Here is a 24975-nt window from a genome sequence, read left to right as displayed (position 1 = left end):
CCAATCCTTCACCAAGTTCTGTTTGTTCTTGGACTCAAACACTCCGTGAGTTTGTGTACTGCTCTCCATGATCACTGCCTCTGCACTAGTGTGAATTCCCACTGTGTCTTGCCTCCATCAGTGAACCAAGCAAGATCATGTGGTGACAAGCATGGACACTGGTTCCAACCTGGTTCTCTACTTACTAGTTGTGTGACACTGGGCACTCATATTTTAATAAACTATAAAATGTTTCTTTATCCATCCCTGGCTGTTACACCTGTCGGTATTTGCACTGCATGCAAGTATCTATAGTCGAGGCAATTTCAGGTACTGGCTGGGAGCTCTCTGGCTGCATCACCTGTACCCTTCTCCTGAGCCATCCATCCATCAGCCAGGAACCTTTCCAAATATAAATATAAAATGTCACCTCCCTTTCTTAACCACTTGAGTAGCTCCCCATTGCTTTAAGGATTAAGGCTAAATTTTACATGTATAAGGTCCCTATCCCCTTCTCTATTTTCAGCTACCCTCACTTCCCTGCTTTCTGTGCTCCAGTCATGCTGTCTTCTTTCAGCTCCTCAAACACTGGCTTCCTGAGAGCAGGGACCACATCTGGGTTTGCCCATCATTTTATTCCAGCACCCTGTGGAGTACCTAGAAAATGCTCCTATTGATAGTAACAGCTGACAGTTATGGAGCCCTTACTGTGCCTCAGATATCGTCCTAAAGTGCTTTATTTATATTATCTCACCACAATGGTATGCCGTCATTTCTATTACTATCCACATTTCACAGATGGGGAACTAAGGCTGACGAAGCCAAGAACTTACTCCTGGTTTCAGGGTTAGTAACAGGATGGATCTGAACCTGGAAAAAAGAACCCTGGAGCCACTACAAGAAACCTTCCATAAATGTTTATTGAAGGATTAACTGAATAACTGTTCCAGAGTGCCGAACGGCTTGAATCTCAAATGCAAAAGATCCAAATCGGTGTATCAGTAAAATAAGAATGATCTCACATTAGTGGCGTTTGGAATTGCTTGAAATTAGTTAAAGTCAAAAGGTTAAAGCCATGACAACAAGACTCTTATGTAGAGGATCTGAGATCATCTTCCCGATAGGAGATTCAACTGGTCACATATACTCTGGATTTTTCTACCGCTTTCACTGAATTTGCTTCTTAGAAGAAGGCATCACACCTCATCCACTTCTGTGAATCATGAGTGACAGCCGACACTAGCCCTGTTTCATGGTAAACGCTCAGGGACAGGTGGTCAGAATGTCAGGCTCCATTACTAGTTGGAGAAGATCTTAAGAATCTGAACATTAAAAAGGAAACTGAAGAAACTAGCAAGGTCCTGAGACCTGGCTGACAAATAACCTAACTGGAAAAAAAATCCAATGGATTTAGAGACATGAATGGTTTCAGGTTCATTCATCATAGAGAAGGGGAGGCTAGGGAGGAAAACCCCTACGATAGAGAGCTGCTGCTGAGGAGGAAGGACATCCTCTGATCTTCACTTCCCCAGAGAGGTAAGAGCTAAGAGGTAAGGCTTATTTAAATGCAGTGCTATTTGGGTTTTAAAAAACTACAGTGCCAAGAGCACCTGGGTGGCTCAGTTGGTTAAGCATCCAACTCTTGGTTTCAGCTCAGGTCATGATCTCAGGGTCATGAGATTGAGCCCCACATCAGGCTCTGTGGTCAGCATGGAGTCTGCTTGAGATTCTCTCCCTCTCCCTGTCCCCTTCCCTCTCTCTCTCTCTCTCTCTCTCTCTCTCAAATAAAAATAAAAAGTCTTTAAAAAACTGCAGTGCCAGACCTCATATTTTGATAAACTATAAAATACTTCTCTCACCCATCCCTGCCTTTCACACCCATCCATACTTGCACTGCATGAAAATGTGTGTAGAACTGGGACAATTCTGTGTACTGGGTTAAGAGCATGGACTTATATGTTGCTCAGACATCATCAACATTCTCATCGTTGCCACTCCGAGGGCAGTTTACTTCAATCCTCTGAGCTTCTGAGTCCTGATATGTGAAAAGGGAATACTTAAACCAATTCTTCCTAGAATTGTGAAGGAAATGGGAAAATGTAAAGTACTGAGCCCAGTGTCTGGCATATAATCGGGGTTTGAGTAATGGTAGCTGCTACTTTATCATCATCTGTGCTATTATTCCATTATTTTTCTCTGGAGGAGTTAGTTTATTTAAGGGGATAGGTGTTAACATCAAGCTGTACATAGCAGTCATTCCAAAAAGAGAGACAGAAAAAAACGATCATATAAAACATCCTTTCTAAAAGAACCGTCCCACATCGGAAGAGTCACTGCCACATACAAGCTAAGAACACGGACTCTTCAGTCAGGCTGCCTGGGTTCATAGCCAAACTCAAACCCTTACTAGCTGCGAGGATAGAAGAAGTTACTTAACCTTTCTGTGCCTTGTTCATCTATAAAATAGGGTAATAATGGTACTTATCCTCTTGGTTCGTGATGATTCAAGGATATGATATGAAAAGTGTCTAGCACATAGAAAGTGCTCAGCAAATGCTGTGGGTTTTGGGTTTTTGTTGTTGTTGTTTTAGTTTTAGGAATAAGAGGTTATTCAGCCTCTTCTGCTAAATTTTAGTACTATATGTTATACAGGGTATGTTCAGAATGCTTTGGGGATAGTTCCAATTTTTGCATTGAAAATTAATGTAGGCATTTATAGCCATGATCCATTTTAGAGGTTCTTAAAACGGAATCCGGGCTACACAGAGACATGTTAATATTTGTGTAAAAGAAGATTTTAAAAAATGTACTTGATTTTACACTAATTTTTTTAAACCAAAAGAAAGTAATTCCTAAAATGCATTTACCCTGAAAGCCCCAACATAAACACATGCAAGCCTGAAGGACAATATGGGTGAAAGAATGTACATCTTCTCCCATGCATGGAAAATACACATTTGTACAAAGGTAATTAAAACCTGCCTATCAATACAGGGCAACTAAATAAACTTCTTAAAGAAATATATTCCCCATGGATTTATGCACCCTTTTGCTCCAATATAATTTTATAACATTTAGTTTACAAAAATTGACTAAAAGGATATTTAGTACATTGCTTTGCAATGCAACATTTAATTTTATAGCATGGATAATGCATTTCTTTTTACAAATGTATCAGTTTCTTGATAGCATCAATAAGCTGCTTCAGCGTCATTAAATACTATGTGAGAAATGAGTAAAGTTTACAGATCTTGTTACCGAAACACACAGAATGATTTTCAGCTCATAAAGCCACTACGTGGGTTACTTGCCCAGTGTGTGCAGCCCATATACTGAGGTTGAAAAGGAAAGCTTAGTCAATTTGAATGACAGGCTGTATACAAATCAATTCTTTCAATGGATTCTCAGCACCCATCAGATACAGATGAAATTGCCTCACACTCACCCAGTGCTCTGCATGTTCTAGTCCTGTTACCGCATCAGCCTCCTGCCCCGCTGCACTCCAACATGCAAAGTCCTTCCGGCCTCTGAGCCTGCACATAGGCTAGAACACAATTCCCGGCTTGGCCACCACCCTTCCAAACCACCATCTTGTTCAATTCCTATAAAATGACATCAACTCTATCAGAAGATCAAAAGGGACATCAGCTAATAACCACTCTTAGTTCAACCTACGATTACTTTCCCCATGATAGTCTTTCTTGACCCAGGAACGAGGTCATATTTACAAGTCATATGCTCTTCTGACACCCTGCATTACTTCACAGCATGTATCACCACTGTCATTAATTATTTGATTTAATCTATGCCTTCCCAATAGATTATAAAGACCAGGAGGACAGGAACCGAGGTTGTTTCTGCTTTGCTTTGGATTCACTGCCTACGATAATGCCTGAAACATAGTAGCCACTCAATGAATATTTGCTCAGTTTATATTATTCCTGATGTAACACTAAATGTCAAAGTATTATTGTAATTATCAGCCCATCTTGACACACTAATTCACGGTAAATGAACCCATATATTAGTTATTATGATGAGCGTAAAAGAAAGTATGCACATTTAAGGGCCAGGTAGATCTGGTTTCAAATATCACCCCTGTAACTTGCTTGTTTTATATACCTTGAACAAGAAAACAGTTCCTCTAAACCTCATTTTTCTCATCTATTTAGATTTTTTTAAGATTTTATTTTTAAGTAACCTTTACACCCCACGTGGGGTTTGAACTCATGACCCCAGGGACTAAGAGTCACATGCTCTACTGACTGAGCCAGCCCAGCTCCTCCATTAATTAGGTTTAATACCAGTTTTTCTCTCACAGTTCTTGTGAAGGTCTTTTTTTTAATGCATAGAAGGCACTTATTATAGCCCTTTATATATTACAAACGTTAAGTAGAAATGCCTTTATATTAAAAGGAATTATCCTATCTCTAACCTGTCTACAATAAACTATGTTATTTAGATCATAAACAACATGAGACTAGTGATTGGAATGAAGAGAAAGTTGGTCTCTATCATGGAAGACTAAAAAATAATGTATTTTTCTAAAAATTCCAATTCACTCATTCATTTGGGAACACCTAAAGATGAACTCTTCTTGATGAAATAATTGTATTCAAATCAGTTCTTTTCACTGAGTTAGAACTTGAGTAATGAAGACATTTTAAAAGTCATTGTAAGGAATGATAGAAAGTGTCACTCAATTAGGAGTGTTTATATTTATACTTAGAGTGTTCTTTAGGCCTTAAGGGGCAGTATAGGATGAGGTAGAAAGCTTTGGAGTTGGACCCGGAATCAAAGGTCATACACACTGCTCATTAGGTCACCTTGACAACATTACCACAAGTTTCTGGGTTCAGTTGATTCTTCAACAAAATAAGGATAATACACTTGACTCCACAGAACTGAGGTAAAACTGAAGTAAAATTATATGCTAAGTGTGGTACACAATCAACGTTCTAGAAAATGGCAGTTACCTGGGCCTACCTGAAAGTAAACTCTACCTCGAACTTCGCTTTCTTCAAGGCAGTTTAAAGTCGGCTTGCTCCCAAACTCTTTTCCTTTTAATGAAATTCCTATAATGTGATACTAACCCCACGGGATGATCAAAAGGAACATGTCTGACATTCAGTACATAAGCGGTTCAAGAAGGAAATTAAACCATTTACTGTGTGTATAATTAGAAATATCAGTAGCTTATGATACCATCACAAGATAATGTCATAAGAAAATCACTTCCTGGGCACCTGGGTGGCTCAGTTGGTTAAGCGAATGCCTTTGGCTCAGGTCATGATCTTGGAGTCCCGGGATCGAGTCCCGCATCGGGCTCCCTGCTCAGCAAGGAGTCTGCTTCTCCCTCTGACCCTCCCCGCCTCTCATGCGCGCTCTCTCTCTCAAATAAAATCTTAAAAAAAAAAAAAAGAAAGAAAGAAAATCATTTCCCACTGCTAGACAAACTTCAAAGTAAAGCGGAAGGACTGGTAGTGAGTTGGGGAGGAGGGAGAGAAAACGAAAATAGAATTTTAGAGGGATGAAAAAAAAAATAAGATCTTGATGTTCCCTTCAAAAATAGCTTTCTTCCTGGGCACCTGGGTGGCTCAGTCGGTTAAGCCTCTGACTCTTGATTTCGACCCAGGTCATGATCTCAGGATTGTGAGATTGAGCTCTGAACCAGGCTCTGCAATGGACTTGGAGCCTGCTCAAGATTCTCTCTCTCCCTCTCCACCTTTCTTGCTCCCTCTCTTAAAAAGCTTTCTTCCCAGAAGACACGGTAATCTTGGAAATGGAACCATGGCTTTATGATAAGAGAATAAAACATTGATTATTCCTTCTAGAGATAGTTCATGCTGCTCTCTCCACAGCTCCATATTTATATACTCTTTAGACATATTTCATCAAAGGCTAACAAGGAAATACAGTGTTTTACAGCCTACAGTCCTCCTGATGACCTACTATCAGCCTTCTCCAAGGGACTGCTTGGGGGGCTTAACTTGTTCTCATTCTCAGCAGTGTACTTTCTTGGTGTGTTAGCTCAGAAAATAGATTTTCAAATCTGGTTGGTTTCCTTTAATGCACATGCTATATTCATCAACATTTAGTAACTCCCTACACCATGATACTCCCTACACCATGATACACTCTAAACTTCTTTACCTGCATTACCTCCTTAAGCTTGACTACCATCTCATGAGATGTTTACTGTTTTATTCTTTTTTTTTTTTTATGGATGAAGATACTTAGACTTGAGCAGTTGAGTCACTTTCTCAAAGTCTCTCAGTGGAAAATGAAAAGGTCAAAGTTCCAACTTAGAGCTGTCAGATTCTGTATGACCCGTGTTTTTTCCTACATATGCTTAATAGTGCTTCGTGTTTGGTTTCACATAAACTTTTTGTTTAGCTTGCTTCAATCTATGACAAACAGCCCTGAATCCTTCTGAGGTAAAAAAAAAGAATAGACAACCATACTCACTTAATAAATAAAGCATAACAATACAAGGTTTACTTATTTCCACCACTCACCAAATAAAATGTAATCTTGAGTGCAACTTGATCATCTGCATCAACCAGGCTGTTGAACCACAGTGTAATCTGCTTGTTAAAGCAGAGGTTCTGATGGACTGCTCTTCTGAAAGAATATAAAAGGCCTTTGGCTTTTCATTTGGAATTAAAGCTAGGGAGATGTGTCTGTACACTTTATCATGGTACCAATTATAGAACTAATGTTTCTGCCCTGGACTGCATTTTGAGGGATGTGTTTAGATCTGTCATTACTGCTGTTGGATGTTCAGGACAAAAAGCCAGAAAGAAACCATGCCTGGTTGAATTCAAAACAATTACACCTTTATTGTGAGCCACAGCTCTTTGGTGGGGTGTTATCTGAATTGAGTTTTGTCTTATGGAAACACACACGTGTGTGTGCATATATGTCCGTGTTCGGGGCTAGCTGCACATCATGGGTTAAATGACTGAAATATTCTCATCCACAGCAGATAGGTATAATCCTATTAAAGCTACACAGATACTAGCATCTTTTAAATTTCAATTACCCAAAGAGCTGTTAATGTTGACAACCATGACACCTGCCAGGAGAAAATGGTATCTCCGGATGCAGGGTCACCAAGCCCAATTCCAGCAGAGCAATAATGCAGTCAGGGGGTCTATTTTTAGAGCAAATATTTTTAAATTAAAGAACACTTAAATAAACTATATAACTGAATAGGAAATCAGAAGAAAAGGTACACTGTTAACTCAACACCCTAATTCTTCACAGAACCAATCTGTAGTGAAAGAATCTAATTCCCATTCATGGCATGGGACAAGATTAGAGAACTCAGACAGCTTTTATGCCTGCTGACCTTGGCTCCTAGTGCCCCTTAATGTTATTAGGTCTCAGGGTCATGGTGGCAAAGTTAGGAGATATCACTGCTAATAAAAAATTTCCACACTCAGGTAGAAATAAAACTATTCCCTTCTTTCACCTCAAGCATAGTCACCTTGCACTCATTATTTCAGATAGTTTCCTATAATCTCCTTATCTCTAGAACTGGCATGAATCCAGTTGCAGAGGACAACCTATGAAAAATGAGGGAATGAGCTTCCTCATTTATTAAATTAAGTCGATGAGAGTTTTCATCTGGCGAAGGGTCACTGAAAGGAGAGAATCCAGGCTGTTAATTTCAAGGGGAAGATTGCTCTCAGAACATCCCACTAGAAAGAAGATAAAAACACTGACATACTGCAATTAGTGCAGAGGCTCCTAGTGTACGTGGAGAAACACCACGTTTCCTGAACTTTCCATTGTCATTATCCTTTGGAAAGAATCAAAAAGGAGGTGCCCATGAACTCATGGACAAGTTATGAACTAGTTTATGCTGTGATTTTCAGCTCTACTTCCTAACATGATTTATTAGGTGCACCTTTATTCCACCAGATGTTTCACTAAATTGATCCATTTGTACAGATGAAATGACCCATCATGTCAGAAGATTGACCAACTGTTCCAATGAATTGATTAACTGTGCCAGTAGCATGACAATTTAGCTTGACTGAAAGACTTGACTTTTGTACATGCAGAATTCTGAGTGTGAGATCCAAATGAAAAACAGTAGGCTTCAACAGACAAAAAGTCCAAGGGCCTAAGCAGGCATTTCAGAGAAGAGGAAACTGGCTAATAAACATAATCTCAACCTCATTAGCAATTAAAAACAATAAGAAATGAAACATTAACAAATACCAATTTTCACTAAAGTTAGCAGACAGACTGCTGAAAAAATAATTCATATCCTTTGACCCAGTAATTCCACTGTGAGTACGGTCTCTTCAGAGAACAATCCTTAATATGGAAAACAGACATTTATTGCATTAGTTAGGATTATGAAAATTTAAAAGCTGAAATTTAAAAGCTGAAATGTCCAAAAGTGCATAAAAGGCTAAGAAGACTACTGTAAATGCTCAAAATAGAATATGCAGCTATTTTCTTAAAATGCTTATGAAATATTTATAATAAATTAATATACACAAAATCTATATTCTCTAGACTATGCAGTGTATATGGTTTGGTAGCTTCTGTTCACCACATGGCCTTGTAACATAAGTCTTTGGCCCTGCTATTTATCATGTTCTTTTCATATCTTTTGGAAGCGTCCTTTTGATAAACACACCGCTGCATTTTACTTGCTAGAATGGCAATTATGATTAATTTGGATGCATTTATGCTTGTCACCCATCAGGCATCAAATGATTCTCTAAGTACCCCTAGAATCTATGTGCTTCTCAAGTCTTTTACAGTGTAACAATCCTTTAAATAGCAGATTTTTACTGCTAAATTAAATTTAAAATTCAATTACCATAAATAAGGAATAACACATCTGCATCTGCACATTTTTCTCACTGAGCTCAGAGTATAAATACATCATTTCTTATTTTCTTGATGGCTGTTGTCATTTCCCAGGAAAGATTGACCATACATTTGAGCAGAAAGTTAAATGTTACTTCCAAATACAGTATTAAGCCTCAAGGGTTGTCTCTTAGAACCAACCACCACACCCCTGGAATTTTGGTGTCCTAGCAAGTCGTGGTGATCAAACTGGCTATCAGCAAACAAACAAAATCTGACCTGTTGTGTGTGACAGTGAAGACCCTCACCACAGTGTAACCTACCCACGGTCCGGTCTTCTTCCCTAATTGCTTCCTCACACAAGAGAAACTACTTAAAAGACCAAGATACCCGATGTCTTATCGTCCTTTCTTACACCATATTCCTCACTGTGGAATGCCTCCTATCTTCCACAACAATATTCCATAAGGAAATAAGTACACCACATATTTCTTGGGGCTTTTTATGTGCCAGGAAGTTTTAAAGTCACTTGGGATATATCTTCACAAAAAATAAACAAAGACCCCTGCCCTCACTGGCATTTGCATCCTAGAGCAGGGGAGACAGACAGAGAATGAGTAGATGATACAGAGTATCAGAACGGAGTAAATGCTAACTAAAAAAAGAAAGAAAAAGCAGAACAGGGCACAGGAGATACAATGTAAGCTATAAAGAAAATGTAGGCTCTAAATTAGCACAGAAATATGGGTTGGAAATGTCTGTGCTTTATAGAAAAGAGATAAATTTATTTTGAGGCAAGCTAAGTTGGTTTGTCCAATATCACACAGTTAGAGAGTTCAGTCCTAAGGACTAGATCTCAGCTCTCCTGGAGGCTATTCCAATGCTCTCCCATTGCTACTTCTGTGTTACATGGAGGTAAAGGGAATGGACTTGGGAATCAAAAGGACCAGGGTTCAAGCCCTGGCTCTGTCCCTTCAACAAGTTACTTAACCCTTTTGCCTAAAATGTTCCTATCGAGAAAATGAAGAGAATTACAGTATCTACAATTACAAACATGTACAAAGATAAAAGGAAATGATACACAGAAGGCATTTAAACAGTGTCTGAAATATCAGCACACGTTGAATGGTATTGTAGCTTTGTTTTTAAGTGTGATTAGAATGCCAAACACCTATCACAATGAACAGTAGGTCCTAGCTGCAACATTAACATTAAATGAGCATCTATTATATGCAAGTTTTTGTTGCTCAGACACCTGTTATTACACAATGAGTAGACTGGGACTTTTCATGCCAGTGGCTATTTTATGTTGTTTTTATAGAAAGCGGACTCCTGGAAGGTTTCACTGGGGGGAAAAAAAATCAATACTGTTTAGTGACCTAAACCAGTCAGAGATCAAACAAAGCTGGAGGTCATGGTGGCAGATGAAATTCTCCTTCTTTAAACAGTGAATTGGCCTGGACATTAGTTCATCTTTGAGAAACACTGACTTTTCACAATGCCCTCTAATTTTCTGGAAGAATAAATGCTTCAATTTCCTCCATAATACAGAAAATTATAGCAAGCCAGAGAACAGTATCCATTTTATAGGAAGAACATCTTTCTGAAATTTATCCAGGCCTTCAAGAAGAGAAATCTGAAATATATCTTAAAGTATATTTTCTATCCATACATCCAAAAAACATACATCTGTGTTTTTTCAGGTACTCCTCTGGCAGTGTAATATTTTCTTCTGGACATGAAGCACCTTGAGGGAAGGACCCATGTCTTATCTAGTTCTTCCTTTCCCACGGTTCCCAACACAGTGTTCCACTCACAGCAGGAATGCAACTGATGTCTGGTCAACACGTGAATCAATACAGATCGGATGCCCTGGCTTATCCTTAGTTGCCAAGAAGAGTGCTGATATACCACAAAAAAAGGCAACAGTTCTACACATTTCTGTATAAAGGCAGAAGCTAGCATAACAATGTCATAGATACTGGCGGACCCTAATAAACCCACCTCCCCTGTAGAATTTCTTTCCACTTCAACTTTGGGCTTGGCTCTAAGACTTGCTCTGAGGTAATGACATCAAATGTAATATAAGCAGAGCTTGATAAGCACTTACTTGCATGTTGGGGCTTGTCTTTCTGGAATGCTTCCTCTTGGAACCCAACCACCACGCGGTAAGAAAGCCTGTCTAGCCTAATGATAAGGGAGAACAGAGCCACGCCAGCCAATTAGCACCAATTGCCAGCCATGGGAATGAGGTTATTTTGGATGTTCCAGACTCTGATGAGCTCCATTCTGATTGTAGCCTCCTGCATGATCCCAGCCAACACCACAGCGAACAGAACAAATCACTGAGCCCAGATGACCCTCAAATCATAAAAAATAATGAATCATTGTTTAAAGCCAGAACACCTTGGGCTGGTTCAAAGTATAATAATAGATAACTGAAACATAAGTGAAAAGGTCACATGTTTAAGACCAGGACAAATGTGGGTCCTAGACCCCCCTCTGCCACCTGCCAGTTCTGAGACCTTTTGGTCTATTGTAGATCCTATTAGTATTCCAATTTCTTTGTTTCTGTTGTAGAAAGACACCTTCCTCACAGAACTGTGAGAATTAAAATAACGCCATAGCTAGCAAGTACCCCCAAAATAGTTTGCTGCCACTGTGAGCATTACTAAGGTAATACAAATAATATAGACTTCCTTTCTTTGTGGTGGTATTGATGCAAATCTCCTTTGGTAGTCCAAGCCAAGCTGTCTATTACATCACTACTTCTCACCTTCTCCTTAGTCTCTACCAGATTCACACATCAAGTGTTAGAAGAGTAAATGGAAAAACTTCTATTTTAGACTAGCCTCCTGACTGCCCTCCTGGCCGCCACTCTTGTCCCCTCACCATTGTCCCTCATCCACTCTGCAGCCAAAATGACCAATCCAAAGTCCTAAACCATTTCCCATCCCTCTCCAGCTTTAAATTTACCTATGGCCTAGCACTAAAACCTGAATAAATTCCAAAGCCCTTCATCTGGCCCAGAGTCCTACACGGACTTATCACCGTATTCCTATCTCATGGCATGACCTTTCCTTCCCCTCCGCAATGTCCTCTCCAGCTAGGCTGTCAACTTCAAACACCCCAAGCTCATCTTGACTTGGGGCCCTGCCTCCAACATTCCTTCTACTTGGACAAGATGTTCACATGTCTCCTGGCACTATTTGGAAGCCAACTCAGATGTCAAGTCAGAGAAACTTCTATCAGCTAAAGCAACGCCCACCCACAGTCTTTCTACCACTAGTTGCTTTCAGTCACAACATCTACATTTTGTTCTGTTTTCCTTTCTTCCTAGCTCTTAGAACTTGACATAATATTCATTGTTTGTGTGTTTGCATGCTCATTGTCTGTTTTCCCTCTTGGAAAACCAAAGTCACATGAGAGTTAGGCTTCTGTCTTGTTCATTACTTGAGTCCCTTTGCCTACAGCAAAGGTTCAAAAATTATAGTCCACGGGTCTGTTTTTTTTTTTTTCTTTATGGCACGTGAGCAAAGAATGGCTTTTACATTTTTTCATGATTGGAAAAAGTCAAAAGAAAAACAGTATTACATGACATGTGAAAATTATGTCAAATTTAAATTACAGTGTCCATAAATAACATTTTCTTAGAACACAGTCACGTTTATTGTCTATGGCTCCCATTGCTTTAAAATGGCAGAACTCAAGAGCTGCCACAGAGACCAGATGGCTCACAGAGCCTGAAGTATTTACTATTTGACTTTATACACACACACACACACACACACACACACACACACACACACACACACACACACAGCTGACCATGGCCTAGTGTCTGACTAACCTATACGGTCCCAAGGAATTTTTTTTTAAAAGATTTTCTTTTTTTTTTTTTTTTAAGATTTTATTTATTTATTTGAGAGAAAGAATGAGAGAGAGAGAGCACATGAGAGGGGGGAGGGTCAGAGGGAGAAGCAGACTACCCGCTGAGCAGGGAGCCCGATGCGGGACTCGATCCCGAGACTCCAAGATCATGACCTGAGCCGAAGGCAGTCGCTTAACCAACTGAGCCACCCAGGCGCCCAAGGAATTTTTTTTTTTTTTTAACAGGAAAAAATGTCCAACAGGGAAATTTCCCAGGACCCAGGTAACATCTGACCAAGAATACTTGTCCCCATGAAAAGCCAGTTAAGTACAAGTTTCTCACAAGGTTCTTGGAAGTCTTCCAGGTTCTTTACTCTTCTCCAAATGCACTCCATTTCTGTGAGGAGCAGAATGCAGCGTCTGCATTCTCATCAAGTGTTCTAATTGATCCACACACAGTGGAAAGCTAAATGAATAGGAATGGAGATGTTTGGAAAAATTAAACACAGATTTCTTAATAAAGCTGAAAATAGCTTAATAAAGCTGAAAATAGGCTCCTGGCATCCCAAGGCGTGTTTATTTCTGTTTAAATAGATGACTTCCCATAGACTGTTATCAGCTCAGTGGGGATCCTAGGAGAGAAGTACTTTCCTCCTCCTGTGCATTTTAAACTCTTTTCAGATGAAATTCAGCCAGAGACTATAAAAAGCATCTGTCAATCTGGATGAAAACAATAACCATGGTCAAGTAATGCTAATACTCTTAGCTGCCCATTTCTTGAGTGCTCTAAACAGACACCAAATAGTCTCATAGGAGAAGATGGAGAGGTTGACAAACAACCCTTTTTGCAGAAAGGTGGCTTCCAGTAAGATGATGATGAAAGTAGCAGGCAGACCAGTGACAGGGTCATTCTCATTAGGAAAGTAGCTGTCACTGCAGTGTGCTTCCTGACTTGAATCCAGCAGCAGGGTGAAGGTTTTGGCCATGGGTAAGTGTGGAAGGCACATGTCCTGCTACCACTGCAGACGAGGGGTGACTAGAACTATGACAAACCCCAGGCAGAGTCTGGGGCAATCAGGGGAATAGGTTGTGCCAATGGCAGCAGAAGGAGGGATGACAGAGAAGGTCCTCGATAAGACCTTAAATGAACACCAAGCCCCTTTCCAGAGGGAGTAGGAGATCAAGATTGTATCAGAGCAGGGGGTTCACTCTAGAACTCAGCACCACAGAAGAGAAGATGATGTGTTTCTAGAGATTGACTTCACTATCAAGGAGGCACCTGAGAGGAGATGGAGGAAACAAGAAGTGTGCCAGAAAGAACAAAGTGATGAAACATACTCACCAAGTGACTGACAGAAACACAAACAAGAAGAGAAAGGCTCTGAAGAAGCAGTAACTGGGCTGCGAAGTAGCTTAATAATAAACCTTCTTAATCTCAAGAATTAGAGCCAACTACGATGAGGGATCTAATCGGGTTAATTAATCAATGTAAAGGGTTTATCCTTCCAGAGAAAAATCACTTCATAGAAAAATCAGATGTTCATCTTAAATGTTGAAAATCCCACCTTAGAGATAATCAGGGCAAGCTTTTGCAGGTAAAATGAATTCAACAATAATTATATACAAAATAAGAAATGATGGGGGAGGGTGCCTGGGGCTCAGTCGGTTAAGCATCTGCCTTCGGCTCAGGTCATGATCCCGGGGTCCTGGGATGGAGCCCCGCATCGGGCTCCCTGCTCAGTGGGGAGTCTGCTTCTCCCTCTCCCTCCACCTGCCACTTTCCCTGCTTGTGCGTGTGCTCGGTCAAATAAATAAATAAAATCTTAAAAAAAAGAGAGAGATGATGGGGGGGAAAGTAAAAGCTTTAAATATCAGGTAATGGGCAGGTGAAGGCTAATGATGGCAGCTCTAGAAGCTGATTCTCCATGCTTACCCATATGCCATCCTCCTCCTCTCTTCTTCCCCCTCCCCTCACCCACTCACTCTTGGAGACACAACTTACTCTGGGGAGCTTTCTGATGTCCCTTCTCGTGTGTTCTCACAGCACTCTGCTTATGCCACTACTGCAGTACTCATTACGGTCCAGTCTAATTGCCCGATGACTATTGATTCTCAGCCCTCAAGAGAAAGGACATGGATTCTCCAAGCTGCATCCTTAGAGGCTTGCACAGTGCCCAGCTCAAGGCAAGAAGTCAGGGTATGGTGATTAACATAACATAATAATAAAAAAAAAAAAACCTGTCTTATGAAGAGGGAAAAAAAAAGTCAGCGGAGGACAAATGACATTGTGGAACAAGGGAATAAGAGAAAGAACAAATGAATGAAGTTACTAAGTAAACAAGGATCTTGCTGCTGGCAAGAATAAAATTGGGATCAAAATAACCTAATTCCATCACAGCATGAATACCCTGAAAAGGATCAATCCCAGAGACTTTTCTTACCCTGGAGAAAATGAGTTCTTTATAAGTCAGGCTTTGTAATATCTTTTTCTGATGCTTGGCATAAAGTTGATTTTCGGCATCATACCTTTTCACAGAAATTACATCTTTTATCAAGTTGAAAGATCAAAACAATATGAAGTATCTTAGGTGTGCTCTAGCCAAAGCCTTAAATAGTTAAATATAATTTCATTTGAAATTCTTTTGCATTTCTTTCCACAGTTCTACTTGTATACCCAGAAATCTCTACTTCTTCCTTTGCTATTATAGATTTCTGCACAATAACTTCAAAATCTTTTATTTTCCAGAGAATGTTCCATTTAAGAGATAAGGTAAATGCCTGACTAGGAAGCAACCCCAAATATAAGGAGAATGATTCCCCTTTTATTAGTTAAAAGATATAAAAAAAGAAAGAAAGAAAAATATTCTGGGCAAAGTTGAATAACTTTGAGGACCATATTAAATAGACATCTCTGTATAATGTTTGATAGATTCAGTTATTATGCCTAGCTGTATTAAATACATTACCTAATAGGCTATATGAAATAGATCAATTGAGAAATATTACTCTTTCTTTTTCCATGATATAAAGTAATTTCATTTAATCTCTTCCCATGCATCTTGACTTCAAGGTCCTCCCCAAAATAATCATTTTTCAAGTTCTCTAAAAGTTCCCAAACCTATCATCCCATCTGTCTAAGTTGTTTGAGATAAAGCACCTTTTGAATCTGTTTGATGCTTTCTTTGCACATTTCAAATGAAGTCACCAGAATCCAACTGTATAATGTTAGGACTTCTTATTTTCTCATTTGTCCAAAAGGTAAATATTTGTGATCTCTACATGGTGACCAAAAACTGAACTGTGTTATTAAGTGATTTTTAAAAGGCATATACATAATAATATACAATACTTGCAATTGTGAGAACACACTCCCAGGAATAATGACTAATTCTTTTTTGAGGGATTATTTTTTTTTGCCCCCGTTTAAATGTTATTATCCAGATAAATTCTATAAAAATCCTAAACTGGCATAGCTCATGTCATTTTTTTTTTCTTCCTCCAAATAGCTTCTTATTGTTCAAAACAAAAGAACTGAGAGAATACCTGGTAATATGAGAACATTTATAAGGACTTGAATTTAAGGTAGTTCTTTTTCTCTGAGGGATAGAAAAGAGGGAAAATCCCTTATATTTGGACATATGTGATTCTCTCTCTCTCTTTTGTGGCAAAAGTCATTCACTTACATCTATTTTGCATGAAGTAGATTTGGCACTAAGTGTAGCAAACCAGATGTATAAGCTGATTGGAGCTCAGTCTAGAGTCTTCCCCTGCAGATACTGCTTTTATACTCAGGCTATGTTGGTTTTAAGCATTTTCAACAGTGGTAAAAAGCCATTCCAATTTTTTTAATTGCTTTTGTAAAGAGCCATTTTTTTCCATTTTAAATATATCTACTTTCTTTTCTCTTTGTTTCTTGGAGCAATCATAAATGCAATATATGTGGCTTCCCATATCAGTGTAAGCAAATTCATTTTCATATAAAGAACACTTTAGCACTTTGAGTTCCCATGTTATTCAGATTGTCAGGGAAACTCCAAGGACCAAGGGCCTTCCTCCAAAAAATGTCTAGCTCTGTAATCAGCTTCCTGCAGATATTTTTCAGATTCCCAACTGAGCCTATGGTAATATCCTTTTTTTTCAGCCTCTGTAATAATCCAGAACTGGATAAATTTCTTCAAAATTCTCTTATTTGCACAATATACCATACCATTCTTTTTTTTTAGTTTCCACTTCATATCATTATTTTAGATGTTCTCATTTCAACAGCACATCATTTCTGTTCTAAGTTTTTGTCCCTGTCTGTCATTACCAAAAAGGAGTATTTATTAATTTGAAATGCCACCTCTCTTTAACACTTGACACTTGGTTCAGGTACCAGATAGTCTCATTTACCTGGATATTCTGCCTTTCTCATCCTGGGCTTATATGCAAAATGAGTGAGCTCTTTAAAAATTTCTTTAAGTCTGTGAATCTATGGAATTATTTTCCCAAGGAAAACATTGATCTATTGCTGAAATCTAATCCACATAACAGTATGACAAATTCACACTGTACAAATCCTCATGACCACTTAACACTGGGTTCTAGATCCACACTGCTAGAATTAGAACTCAAGCTTCACCTTCTGTTAGTTGTGTGACCTCAGACAATTTTCTGAACCTCTCTGTGCCTCAGTTTTCTCATCTATAAAATGAGGATTACAATAATCATCTAACTGGCTTGACATGAGAATTAAATACATACAAAGCAGGAAGAATAATGCATGGCACAATATAAACACAAAAAATTATAATAGCTATAATCATTGCCGTCCATCTAACTTGGTATATGTTTACTTAGTACCTACTATATGCAAGGCAGTAAGCTGGGTCATTCAAGATCCAGAACACTGGCTAAAATATGTTCCCTACCCTCGAGAAGTTATCCAATGTATTAAGGCTCAAGTCGAGTAGATGAACAATTAATACAAGACAAAATGTGAAATGAAAGAGTTCAAAAGTCCAATAAAAGGTTTATGTGAGTTCAGAAAGAATAAAGGGAGTATAGCTGGATAGGGATAATGAGACAACTTTTCATAAAGGAGTTGCTATTTGAACTTTACCTTGAATAAGGGGTAGACTTATAATAGGCAGAGACTAAGTTGGGAATGTACTTAATGAGAGAAACAGCATCACGTGGGAGGAAAAGGGAGTATCTAGATGAGTGAAGAGTATACGTTGGCTAGAGCACATGGACAAACTAGGAAAAGCAAAGCCCCTAGGAGCTGAAAGACAGCGTGGGCTAAAATTTTGGAGGCCCTTGAATACATTCCAAATTGAAGGAACCTGTGAGGCGGATTGAACGGACTAGTGGCAATCTAAACAATGCTTTAAGGAGTATGATCTGATGTCAATATTGAAATGGAGGAATGAAGGAAAAGAATGTGAAGATGAAGAACCCAGTTTTTCCTCTTCTGTTTCTTTGTGGTCTAAGCAGCTATGGTAAAACAAAATATAAGAAAATGGAATTAATAAAGTAAAAAAATTAAAATCAAGTAACAGAATAAGAAGAGAACATTTCATAGACAAAAAAATGCTCATGGCTTTTTTTGGTGCTTCCTAGTAGCCAAGATAACGGGGAACCTCTCAATGGATTACATATCTCACATTATCTGATAGAAGGACCCAAATTCATGGTGAAAATCAAGTTCTCCTAGTCCTCAGTTCTGAGAGGAATCTTCTGTGTTGACCTTTTAAGCAGACTGTTTCCCCCCAAATTCAGAACTGTCCCCTTACAAGATTTTGCATCCAAGACCTTGAGGAAAGCTGAAGTAAGAATGTTTAAAGCATCGTTCTATAAAAGCAAGTCTGTGTATACAGATGGCGGTGGGGGCAAATAATTATGGAGTGATGCAGTCTAGTTATCCAACTTTATATTGACCTTCACTGATATCAGAATTTGAGATTAGTTAGACAACGTTTTTAATAGTCCTCAAGAAAGTATACTGATGAGAGAAACATCATCTGGTCACTCTTTACAACCTCATGACAAATAATTACTTGTTTTAAGCCCACTAAGTTCTGAAGTGCTTTCTTATGCAGCTGTAGACAACTAAAGCAACCTTAATTTTTATAACAATTTTACAAAGGAAAGTATCTCTTATTTTACAAATGAGCAAACTGGAGATCAGAGAGGTTAAGCAGCTTATGCAGTGTCACAGAGCTCCTATGTGGAAGAGCTGAGATGAATGGCAGCTCTGGTACCTGAACGATTTGTAAGGCCATTAACTAACATAGAGCCATAATGAGGAGGAGTTAATTTGGAGAAAAATCAGACAATTTATAGCTACTATTCTTTATAACATCAGGACTTTACAAGAAGCAGAGTAAACTGATAAAGCCCGAGATAAAATTGTCCAATAAATGTTCAGAAATCTTCTCAGGAAACAGAAGCAGCCTGCCAACTACCTGTTTTACCGCCTTGAGGCCATTGGGGTTCTTTAGAGAGGAGCAGTCTTGTAAAGAAAGTTCAGAGACTGAAGCCAGACAGGAATATTTTGCAACAGAGTAGTTCTTCCAGTTTTCTACTCCGCCTGTGAATTCAGGCCATTCTTTTTGTTTGTTTGTTTGTTTGTTTACATTTCTTCCTATCTTCCTTCCACTAATACTGAGAGTGAGCATAAAAAGCTGTCCCTGCCCCAGGTTCTGAGGTTATAGTGGTGAACAGCTCCATCATTCCTGCAGCCAAAGAACGCACTGTATACTGAGGTTGATGAGAAGGAAAGCATGTGATGATAACCAGGGAGATGCACACTAGGTAGGATACACAGAGAGCTCTGGGAGAACTACGCCCCTCAATCTCAACAGGGAATGGAAAGAGAGTTAGTCAAGGAAGCTTCCCAAATGTGGTAATGATTACGTTTAGTCTTCTAAGATGAAAAGGAGATCTCTCCTGAAGGGGAGAGGAGCCAAGACCATGTGCAAAGGTCTGACCTAGAAAGGATATGCGGCTGCTTAACAATGAACTCTGTCTGCACTCTCTTTGGAGTGCCACACTTTGTTTTTACTAGGGTGAAGAAGAGAAGGGATGGAAATAGTGAACCTGGGGAAGGAAGCAGATCTCAGAACATGGAAGGTGTCCCATGCTATGTTCAGCTGACCTCCTAAGGCCAAAGGGAAGCTGCTGAATGAGAGGCTTTAAGTAGGGCAGTGACAAGATCCTATTTTCTTTTCGGAAAGATCTTACTGAGGGCATTGCAGAAAATAGATTTAAGGGAGCTAAACTATAGGCAGGACACAAGTTAGAAATAACAGAAATTGTTAAGTTACCAATAATGAAAAAGGCTAATGAGAAAGGAGGGGTCAGAGAGTAAGAAGAAAGGTAACTGGATTCAAGAAATAAAAAAGTAGAGAAATAAGGGGCTTGATGGATAAGTAGGTATGACTTGCTCCACTTGTTGAATGTGAGTTATAAACCTGTTATATAAATGAAGCAACTTATCCAGTAAGTTCCAATGACAGTAATCAATTTAATTTGCCCAATTCTCCTCAGAATTATCTTTTAGAACGGTATAAAAGGGATAATAATGAATAATCTCGAGACACAGCAAGAACTTATCATGTGACAGGTACAGTGCTACAGTTCTATATTTTCTCACTCAGTCCTCCCAATGACCCTAAGAGGTAGGTATGATGATTATCTCACTTTAAGAAATATGAGGCAGTACGTGCCAGGTCATTCATTTTTGGGGTGATTCAGTAAACATATATTGCTTATTTTGCTTATATCAGTCACTACGTTAGGGGCTACACAGGACAAGGGAATGGATTACATGGCATTTGCCCAAAAATGCTCATAGCTGGGGCGCCTGGGTGGCATCAGTCAGTTAAGCATCTGCCTTCGGCTCAGGTCATGATCCCAGGGTCATGAGACTGTGTCCCGCCATACTAGCCAGATTTCTCTGCAGGCTGATTTGCTGAATTTTGATGACCCAGATTAAGAGAAAATCAGTGCTCCAGGTTCTGAGAAAGCCTCAGGACTCCACACAAACAGCTCTGATTTACTCAGTGTATCCTATCATAGTGAAGTGTGAACTGTGGATTCAAATGGAGAAGAATTCCTCAATACATATAAAACACAATAGATGTGGCTAATTTAAGCAAGCAATGTTTATGGCATTCATGACGTTTTAATTTAATAGAAAAAAATCAGATTTGATTTACTTCTCCTGTCTCTTCTGAGTTGGAGCAGGAGCTAGTTTATTCCAGAGTCCACATTAGCCGAGCTGGCTGGAGTTTCCAAGGGAGAAGAGGAAGGTAAAGAGTGGGAGAGACTTGGGGGGACAGCTCAGCCTCCGAGGCACTGACCATTTCATTGACAGTACTGATGTGGCTTATTATATTCTGAATGATGTCCAATGTGGTGCTCTGGCCTCCAGTGTCTGGAGTATGGACATCTTTCTTCTCCACGGATGCCAAGACGGCAGTGCGCATGGAGGTGGCATAGGAGTGGAGCTTGAGGCAATCCAGCATAACACAGCTTGCCAGCAGCAGGGCAGTAGGGTTAGCCATATTCTTATTGGCTAAATTTCTGCCTGATTGCCTTGAGGCTGTTTCAAACACTGCGTATGTATGGCCATAGTTCACACCAGGCACAAGGCCCGCTCCCCCAACCAACCCTGTGCAGACATTGTTGACAGTGTTGCCATAAAGACTGGGCATCACCACGACATCAAACTGCTGGGGCTGGGATACCAGCTGCATGGTGGTGTTATCCACAATCATGCCCTCGAAGGTGAGCTGAGGGTAGCGGGAGGCCACTTCCCTGCAACACTGGAGAAAGAGACCATCTCCCAGTTTCATGATGTTGGACTTGTGCACAGCTGTCACTTTCTTGCGCCCCATCTCTTGGGCCAGCTGGAAGGCATATTCAGCAATGCGCAAAGACTTGGCCTTGGTAATGATCTTGAGGCTCTCAATCACTCCTTTCACACTCTCATGCTCCAGGTTGCTGCATTCACCCTCTGTGTTTTCCCGAACAACTAAGATGTCTACGTCCTTGTGCCAGGTCTCCACGCCTGGCAGACTTTTAAAATGGATGACGTTGGCATAGAGATCTAGAGTGGTGCGAAACATGTTGTTACGGGATATGTGAGATGGTGGCAGGTTGTGGTTGGTTTCAATGTTGCCCTTCAAAGCCACACGGTTTCGGCGGACTGCCATGATGGCATTGCGAATGTCCTCTTCACCAGAAGTGGAGTTAACTGTCACCTCCTCAAAGTCCACAGGCACACATGCATGTCTGAACACAGTCTTGACATGCAGCATAAGTTCAGGTCCAGGGCCATCCCCAGAAATCAGAGTCACAATGTGTCGCCCACCATATTTGGCTGATGGAGGAATACTGTGTTTAAAAGAGAAGCTCCTCAGTGAGGTCTCACAGCCAAATAAAATCTCCCAAGAAGGGCAGAGAGTAGAAGGTCGCAACACGGCCTTCACAGAGCAACTGGCAGCTGTCAGCATCTTCAGTGCCATGATCATGAAGCAGAGAGTAATTTATGTAAAAATATGCATTCTTCCTCTTGTTCTGAATCGGCTTCTTTTGGTGGAATTCTAGATCCTTAATTCTTGCTACGTCACAACCATCTCTCCTTCCTTGTATTCTATTTTGACATTCTACTGCAGTGAGAGAACTAGCCAAGAAGTGATGTATCCTATAGAAAATGTATTTATTCTATGTGCATGATATACTTTTTAAAAATTGGCTTTATATTTTAGAGTAGTTTTAGGTTCACAGCAAAACTGAACATGAAGTACAGAGATTTCACAGATAGCACCTATATCCCATAAAATTCTGCCCACACTATCAAAATACCACCCCAGAGTGGTACATTTGTTACAACTGATGAACCTACATTGACACAACATTTTCACCCAAGGTCCATAGTTTAAATTAGAGTTCACTCCTAGTGTAGTATTTTCGGAGTTTGGACAAATAGATAATGGGGTGTATCCCCCACGATAGTATCATACAATGTAGTTTCACAGCCCTAAAAATCTGCTCTGCTTTGCCTACTTATCACTCCCTCCTCCCTGGCCCCTGGTAACCACTGGTAACCACTGCTCTTTTCAGTGTCTCCATAGTTTTACATTTCCCAGGATGTCATAGAATTGAAATGACACTGTATGTAGCCTCTTCAGATTGGCCTCATTGATTTTAGTAATATGCAGTTAAGGTTACCTCCATGTCTTTTCACAGACTGTATCTCATTTCTTTTTAGCACAGAATAATATCCCACTGTCTGGACATAAAACCACGGCTTATATATTCACCTACTGAAGGACATCTTGTTTTTTTTTTTCCAGGTTTTGGTAATTATAAATAAAGCTGCTATAAGCATACATGCGCAGGTTTTGTGTGGACATAAATTGTCAACTTATTTGAGAAAGTAACAAGGACCCCAACTTCCAGATCCTATGGTAAAAGTATCATTATTTTTGCCAGAAACTGCTCAATTGTCCTCCAAAGTGTTTGTACCATTTTTCATTCCCACCAGTGGTTAATGAAAATTCTCATTGTTCTACAACCTGGTCAGAATTTGTTGTCAGTGTTCCAGATTTTAGTCATTGTAACAGGCATGTACCAGTATCTCATTGTCTTAATTTGCATTTCCCTGATGACATACAATGTATCGAGTATCTTTTCATATGCTTATTTGCCATCTTCTTTGATGAGGTATCTGTCAAGGTTTTAGCCGATTTTTTAATTGGGTTGTTTGTTTTCTTATTGTTGAGTTTTAAGAGTTTCCTTGTATTTTTTTTTTTTGGATGACAGTCTTTTATCAGATGTGCCTTTTGCTAATAATTTCCCCCCAATATGTGGCTTGCCTTCTCATTCGCTTGACATTGTCTTCTTTTAGAGAAGTTTTTAATTTTAACAAAGTCTATCTTGTTATTTCTTTCATGGATCCTATCTTTGGTGTTATATCTAAAAAGTCATCGCCATACCCAAGATCATCTAGATTTTTTCCTACATTATATTCTTGGAGTTTTATAGTTTTGTATATTACATATAAGGCTAGGATTCATTTTGAGTTAATTTTAGTGATGGATTTAAGGTCTATGTCTAGATTTTTTTTTTTTTTTGGTATATGTATGTCCAGTTGTTCCAGCACCATTTGCTGAAAAGACTTTGCTCCATTATGCTGCTTTGCTCCCTTGCCAAAGATCAGTTGATGATTTGTATGGGTCCATTTCTGGGCTCCCTATTCTCTTCCATTGATCTATTCATCTGTTCTTCTGCCAATAACACTATCTCGATTCCTATAGCTTTTTTAGTAAGTCTTAAAGTTGAGGACTTTCAGTTTTCCAGTTTTCCTCTTCTCTTTCAATACTATGTTGGCTCTTGTGGGTTTTTTGGCTCTCCATATACACTTTGGAATCAGTTTGTTGATATCCAAAAACTAACTTTCTGAGATTTTTGATTAATTTTGCACTGAAGCTAGACACAAAGTTGGGAAGACCTGATATCTTGACAATATTAAGACATCCTATCCATGAATAGAAAACAGCTCAATTTATTTAGTTCTTCTTTGATTTTATTCATCAGAGTTTTATAGTTTTTCCTCATATAGATTTTCTACATTTTTTAAAATTTATACCTAAGTATTTCATTTTGGGGGATGTAAACATAAATGATATTGAAGTTTCAATTTTAAATTCCACTTGTTACTTGTATATAGGAAAACAATTGACTTTTCTGTATTAACCTTATATCCTGCAATCTTGTTATAATCACTTATTAGTTCCAGTAATTTTTTGCTGATTCTTTCATTTTTTACATAATAGTGTCATTTGCAAACAACAGTTTTGTTTCTTCCCTTTTAATTTGTATACCTTTAATTTCCTTTCTTACTGCATTAACTAGACATTCCAGTGTAACATCGGAAAGGAGTGGTTAGAGGAGACAACCTTGCCATGTACTTGATCTTTACTGTCTTACTGCATTAGCTAGAAATTCCAGTATAATATCGGAAAGGAGTGGTTAGAAGAGACATCCTCGCCATGTACTTGATAATGGTGGAAAGCTGTGTGTTTCTCAAAAAGTATGATGTTAGCTGTAGGTTGTATGTAGATATTTCTTATTAAGTTAATGAAGTTCTCATCTAGTCCTAGTTTACCAAGAGCTTTTATCATGAATGGGTGTTGGATTTTGTCAAATGTTTTCCTGCATCTACTGATACGATTTTTTTTTTAAACAAAAAAAACCTCTTTTATTGAAGTGGGAGACGGATACACACATTTTTGATGGGGT

General features: G+C 39.2%; 2 protein-coding genes across 4 annotated transcripts in view; both read right to left on the bottom strand.

Moving 5' to 3' along the window:
* Positions 1-24975, bottom strand: part of NELL1 (neural EGFL like 1) — an 821645-nt gene that overhangs the window by 254020 nt on the left and 542650 nt on the right. The gene's annotated exons all lie outside the window — the stretch shown is intronic.
* LOC113915339 (isocitrate dehydrogenase [NAD] subunit gamma, mitochondrial-like) lies at positions 20844-22234 on the bottom strand. Its single transcript, XM_027581189.1, has one exon. The coding sequence runs from the start codon at positions 22200-22202 to the stop codon at positions 20922-20924; it is 1281 nt and encodes a 426-aa protein (XP_027436990.1). The 5' UTR covers positions 22203-22234; the 3' UTR covers positions 20844-20921.

This window comes from Zalophus californianus, chromosome 11 (genome assembly GCF_009762305.2).
Source record: "Zalophus californianus isolate mZalCal1 chromosome 11, mZalCal1.pri.v2, whole genome shotgun sequence".
NCBI lineage: Eukaryota > Metazoa > Chordata > Mammalia > Carnivora > Otariidae > Zalophus > Zalophus californianus.
Note: the sequence above shows the minus strand (reverse complement) of the source record. Positions and strands in the feature narration are given on the sequence as shown.